The following is a 6,670-nucleotide window of genomic DNA, read 5'->3' on the forward strand; positions in this document are numbered from 1 at the left end:
TTTTGTGTATCGTTGCACCCCTAGTATTTAGCTACAAAATGAGTTGTTACTTTATGTGTCGTACTGACACTTCAACCACATTATCTTTATAAAGACAAGAAACTAAACTGCTTTGCTTACAGTACCTAATTTACAGTTTAATTATATCACAAAAAATAATCATACATAAAAATAACTAGAGCTCTGAGTATAATTAACTGTGTTATGGTTGTTGTGGAAACTGTACACTGAGAATCGTTGGACTTTAGTGTAAAAGAAAAAGTAAAAATGTTTTCTATCTTGTTTTAAGAATGGAGAGATTGCTATGCTGGGCGAGATCACCCATCTCCAGGCCATCATCGATGACCTCACTGTGCTGACAACTGATCCGCACAAACTGCCCCCTGCCAGTGAACAGGTGAAAAGCATACGCAAACATGACATCCAGAATACACAAAGACAGAAACAAATAGAAGACAAACCTCTGACTCCTACACGTTCTCTCAGGTGATTAAAGATCTAAAGGGGTCCGATTACAGCTGGTCCTATCAGACCCCTCCGTCATCCCCAAGCAGCTCTGGCTCACGCAAGAGCAGCATGTGCAGGTACTCACACACAAATACACTCTTATCCATACACACATAGGCAGTGTTCTGAGTATCAGAAAGAGGAGCCATCCTTGATGTTTATATGTCAGTGTGATTGTCAGTCGTTTTGTCTACATGTCAGTCTGCCATTACATTCTGTGCAGTCCCCGAAAAACAAGTGTCTATGGGTGATAGAGCCACTCATTTAATCCCAGAAATGTTCCTTCATAATCAGGCTGTGGTGATTCTGCATAATTATAGGACCCAATTTAGATCAAACTGGACCACATATAGCTCTAACATGGCCATTAAAACAAATATTAAAAAGTAAACTTAGCCAGCAAATTAGAAAATGCTGAGTGAAAGGTTGATTGTTAAGGTAGTTGAAAGGGCATCAGAAAAAAGGATGTTTCTGTTTAAATCCAAATGTCTGTTGAAATGAAAGGTCATTTATACATCTCCAAAAGTTGATTCTGTTCATCTGGACGTAGCGTTTTGTGGGAGAAACGTTTCGTCACTCATCCAAGTGACTTCTTCAGTCTCAGCTGACTGCAGGTTTCCCCAAGCTTATAAACAGCACATTTGCATAATGACTGAAACCAGCCCACTGAAGGAACAATGGGCTGGGAGGTCAGTTCCTTAATCTTAATCATGCAAATTCTCATGACCATTGATCAACAACCACTGATCAAAGACCAATGACCATTCACAGAGAGTTGGGGAATGGCTGCAATCACAGCATTCTAAGATGGCGAAAGATGTACCCTTAGGCCCCCTCTTCGATTCATAGATGGTCTTTCCCTTTTCACTTAAATAGTCTCCTTGACTCCACGCTCAAACCAGCATTCTTCCCTGTCCAGGATGTGTACATCCTCATCATTGAAAGAGTGTCCACTGGCCTGTAGGTGTAAACAGACTGCAGAGTCCTGGCCTGACGAGGTAGCTCTTCTGTGTTGTGCCATCTGCTTCGCCAGAGGTTGTTTGGTTTCCCCGATGTATAAATCCTGCCAATCCTCCTGGCACTTAACAGCGTACACTATGTTACTCGGGGGACCCGATCCTTGGGGTGGACCAATTTTTGGCGCAGCGTGTTTTGGGGTTTAAAAGCCACAGAAATCCGGTGTTAAAAAAAAAAAAGTGTCTCAACTGTTCTGATACTCCTGACACATATGGGATCACTACAGGTTTTCGCTTATGGAGCGGTTGTCCTTCTCTCCTGGATCGGCTGGAGCTTTCTTTAGGTGCCTTTCCAGCTTTGACAAAAGTCCAGCTGGGATAACCACATTTACTCAGGGCCTTCTTGATGTGCTGTTCTTCTGCCTCCCTGGCTGCTGTGTCTGTGGGGATGGTGTTCGCTCTGTGTTGTAGTGTCCTGATGACACCCAGTTTGTGCTCCAGTGGATGATGAGAGTCAGATGTTCATCCTCCAGTGAGGTCACTCAGATGTTTTAGTCAGTGGTTGTTGATCAATGGTCATGAGAATTTGCATGATTAAGATTAAGGAACTGACCTCCCAGCCCATTGTTCCTTCAGTGGGCTGGTTTCAGTCATTATGCAAATGTACTGTTTATAAGATTGGGGAAACCTGCAGTCAGCTGAGACTGAAGACGTCACTTGGATGAGTGACGAAACGTTTCGTCCAGATGAACAGAATCAACTTTTGGAGATTTACTTTCCTGGATGATTGAGAATGCATCAAGACGTCATTTATACATCTGATGAAGTTGGTGCTTCAACAAGCTTTTGATGATTGGGTCATCCTCAGTTTTGTAGAAGCACTGCCTTCAGACAGAACAGCATTATAAATAAATGATAATAAAGAATCTAGGATTTTGGCCTTAAGATAAGTTATGACAGCCTCTCTTTTATAAGCCAAATGCATAAAAAAACTAAATACTTTCAAAAGACTACAAACTGATTTCTATGGTTCTGTGAAGCAAACTGTATGAGTGTCAGTGCATGTGAAGCGGATTCACAGCATTTTGCCTTCAGTGTTTACTGTGTGTATAGATGTGTGTGTGCTGGATCCTTCTAAGTTTACACACCCTCTGTCTACCCCCTCCTGTCCTTTTCTTTCCCACTTTTCCACTCAAAACAACTGCCATTCTGTGTACTCTTTTTCACTTATCTTCTATTACTTGTGTCTTGTTTGTGTGCATTCATGTGATTTGCCCTCTTTCTCTCCTGCTGGATCTTTGCTTACCTGATTTTGTTGCGGGTCTCTACTTTTAACTGTTCCTGGTGTGTGGCTTTACTGCGCATCGCACTGCGGGTTTTCACTGACCTGATGAACCAACGATTTGCTGTAAACTCCTCTTGGTCCTTCAACCCATCATACGAACTTCCAACACTTCCTTTAATTGTCAATCTATCACTTTCTACAACAACCAACCCCACTTCTTCTCTCTGAATTCCACCATTACTTCTCTAATCATGCTGTCTCTCTCTGATACTGCCTTCGCTCTACGCTGGGAATCATCACCTCCACATTCCTCACACCTCCATCACTCTGCCCCCTCCCTTCTCCTCTACACCTTCCTCCCCCAACAGCAGTGTAAACAGCACCCACAGTAGTGCCTCCCGTTCGTCAGGGGGAGGTGGTAGTGGTGGTGTTGGTGGCGGAGGCTCCTTGCCCCACTCGCCCACCTCATCATCCTCCTCCTCCTGTCGCTACCGCAGCAGCCTGCCGCACCAGCCTCCACCACCGGGGGGCATTGCTGCCCACCGCCTCAGCAGTGTCTCCTCACATGATTCGGGCTTCGTGTCCCAGGATGCCAACATCTACTCCAAGCCACCCTCACCTATGCCCTCAGACATCACTAGTCAGGTACAAATGCCTCATGGACAAATTTACATTATTTATGTGACCCGTTCAGAGTTACTGTGGCTTAAATTGCTGGCTTCCAATGACACACGCACAGCCTGAAAAAGACAATGACACAAAATTTTTGGTCTCTATTTTAAGGACAGCCAGCAGGTAAACTAAACATTTCAGTGTAACTTTAAAATAACAAAGGACAAATATTTGAATAGAATTTAATTACTGGATATCTAATGAAAAACATTAAGTTTCACACATGTGTTTTGGTTTTTGGTCTAAACTCTTATCGGTTTGTGTCACTCTTATTTCTTTCCTGGTGTAGAAATCATCCAGCTCAGCATCATCAGAGGCCTCAGAAACATGCCAGTCAGTCAGTGAATGCAGCTCCCCCACCACTGTAAGTATTCTTATTCATAATATATAACATGGACAGTCTGAAACGCAGCATAAAAAAAATTAAAGCAATAAAAGTGTGGTCCTAAAAAGTTAACAAATAAAGGTCAGTGTGTGTACAAGTAGTCCTTATGAGCCAAAAGCTCAGGCTTCAGACTTTCCTAACACTCTGTTTCTGAGAGCTTCCTCCTCTGTATCATGTCAGAGCGAGAGGATATCACTAATATGCACAGCTGTCATTGTAAACACAGACGACCCATCCTTGTGTGAAAATTAGCTTTAAGCAGTGGCTCCCAAACCTTCTCTGGCATGCTCCAATTAAAGAGCCGAAAAAATGAATAAAAAATTAGATGATTTTTATAGTGTCAACAGACTCTTGTTTGTTTTTACCCTCAAAAATTATTCTTAGTTATGATTGTTAGACATAACTATTCTTCTATTAGTTTCACTTGATACTTATTCATATTCACGCTATGTATGCATAGTGCATACATGTAGTATTGAGTATATAGTGGGTCTATGTCCTAGTAGCGGGGCCCAACTTAAAGACAGGGGGGCTATAATGATTTGCTTCACATGGAGGATGGAATGAAGGCCCAGTATAAGAGAAACGGGAATTATTGTGAGCTGTGGATCATACAAAATTATTCTAGTTAGCATAATGTGTGTCCTTTAAGATTTTTACACAGTAATCATACAATCATACATCATACTTGTGGTCAGTCTGTGACATCACTGTCGAGAGATTAGTTTTCCCTGACAGTGCTGGTTTATTCTTAAGTTAAACTCTCAGTTTAGGATATATTTACAAATACAGCTTAATGATTGGTGGGGGGGAAAGATAAATGAATTACTTGAAATTAAAAATTAAGCTCTGCTTCATTTAAGTTTACTTCAAGTTTCCTCATCTTGTCCAAATCAACCAGATTTCCACTGAACACCCGTCAGATTCACACCTATATTATCTGTAGTGTTTTCCAGAGACATCAGGCAAGAACAACAAAATGTAATTTCATATAAGATTGAGCAATTTTTTAAACAGCTGTGATAATTGTGGTAGTATAAAGTCATTGTTGATACAGAATTACAAGGTAGCGCACAACACATGCTGTTTAAAGTGAGACGTTACACTCATCAAGGTAGCAGGACGTTCATAAGATTTTCAGGGATTTCCGAGAACAGAAGGAGACTTTGATTTCTGAATGGTAAGTCAAACTTGGTGTAGAGCTGACAGTATTAAATCTCTGGGGCCTTGATGTGTTCTCCAGCAGAGAAAGCTTTGTGGTACCATTAAGCAACATCATATCAAACACCGCCCACTTACTCACAAGAGAATAGTGAGGCAAATGTATTTGAGACACGAGGGTTTGGTTGAATTTATGCATTTTCTCCAATTTAAAAAAATGTTCATTGCAGCAATTAGCCTTGGAGAGCTCTGTTTTCATAGGCACATGGGGCAAAGTTGTATCTTCCTCAGCATAAACCACCTACACATTGGTGCCAGTTGCAAAGTTGGCTTTAAGATTTACAGCCATTTGCATCTTCCCCTGCTCACCAACTGAAAATAGGAGCATGTAATGCTGGTCTCCTGTGCTTTTAATTGATGGAGACATACCCAAATAAAGCTCTACAAAATCAGAGACTTGTTTTATTTATGTTTGGGAACTTGTCTCCTCCTCTTCCATTATACATTCTTTAGCCAGTTTGCACACCATTATATAAATCATGCTTGCAAGGCAAAATAAATATTCATTTCTGATCTTAAGCAGCATCTGTCCTCCGTACCAGCTTGCATATACTGCTTCTCTTTCCCTTGACGTGTTCACAACCATCTGTGATCCATCTCTAATTTGACTGATACACATTGTCAAGCTGGACCGTGTGCCCCACTTTCACTGGTTATCTTGACAAGATTTAGCATAAGCATCACGAGGCAGACTTGCAGTCTCTCCTGTGCATTGCATGTATTGGTTATTTCTGGATGTTCTTAATTAAATCATCATGGAATCTGAGGCAGACACACTAGACACATGACACGTTCCATTAAAAACTCACGAGACAATTAAAATTTGCCTGCTCCCCTAAAACTGATCTAAAACCCTTTAGATCAGTTTCATCAGCTCATCTCACTGTATCCACATCCAGCACCTTTGGGAAAATGGTTCAACAGCTCCATGTACATGCAACAAAAGCAGAGTTACTGTGATTTCTACCTGAGCTCCTTTACTTTAAGCCCTACATAAGCCCAAACCCTTGCTTACTGTTAACTACATAAAGACAAGTGTTAATAGTAAGCAATTATTTATGTGCTTCAGGGAAACAAATCATGCCTGCAGCTTTAATAATAACAAACTGCACTGCATACTGTGCATGGTTAACTTAAACTGCATTTTACTTTCTTGTGACTGAAGGTACAATGAGAAGTTACTAAATCAAACATAGCTCCCACCAATCATTTTTTTCTATCTCCGTCAGGCATGAGGTACAGCTTCCACACTTTTTCCCCCAACAATGCTTCATTTGTCTTTTCCTTGATCACTGTACAAATCCCACAAATATGCAGAACTACCCAAGTCTTCTGTGGTACCTGATGCAGAAGTGCAACAATTCATCAATCTGAATTTTTGCTACAAATACATCAACATAAACGTGTTAAACATACAGTATCTGACTAAAAATTAGAAGTAGGCTTTGTTGATGTAGAGGCTTAGTCCCACTCTAATCACACTTAACTTGCATATAGAGTCATTTTGATGCATGGCAGCAGTAACTAATTGTGTTTCAAGAGGTCCATTTTGGTTTCAGCTGTATTGTCTATCTGTTTCTTAGAATTTGGTGTGTGTGTGTGTACACATGTTTGGCTTTTGTTGTCGTGTGTGGCCCAGTAGCT

The 6,670-nt window shown here is 41.1% G+C and overlaps 1 protein-coding gene across 3 annotated transcripts in view; it reads left to right on the forward strand.

The window, feature by feature from the left end:
- LOC102205775 (MTSS1-like protein) overlaps window positions 1-4,164 on the forward strand; it is a 70,414-nt gene extending 66,250 nt beyond the window's left edge. For 2 of the 3 annotated variants that reach the window (XM_013909132.1, XM_013909133.1), the window contains 4 exons: window positions 290-397; window positions 487-584; window positions 3,117-3,393; window positions 3,710-4,164. In XM_013909132.1, coding sequence (XP_013764586.1) covers window positions 290-397; window positions 487-584; window positions 3,117-3,393; window positions 3,710-3,811 — 585 coding nt within the window. In that variant the 3' untranslated portion in view covers window positions 3,812-4,164. The remainder of the gene's footprint in view (window positions 1-289; window positions 398-486; window positions 585-3,116; window positions 3,394-3,709) is intronic. The other variant, XM_013909134.1, reaches the window with a different exon arrangement.
- The last annotated feature ends 2,506 nt before the right edge of the window (window positions 4,165-6,670 follow it).

The sequence above is a fragment of the Pundamilia nyererei genome, unplaced genomic scaffold, assembly GCF_000239375.1.
Source record: "Pundamilia nyererei isolate P.nyererei 1_Seehausen unplaced genomic scaffold, PunNye1.0 scaffold00019, whole genome shotgun sequence".
In the NCBI taxonomy this organism is placed as follows: Eukaryota; Metazoa; Chordata; class Actinopteri; order Cichliformes; family Cichlidae; genus Pundamilia; species Pundamilia nyererei.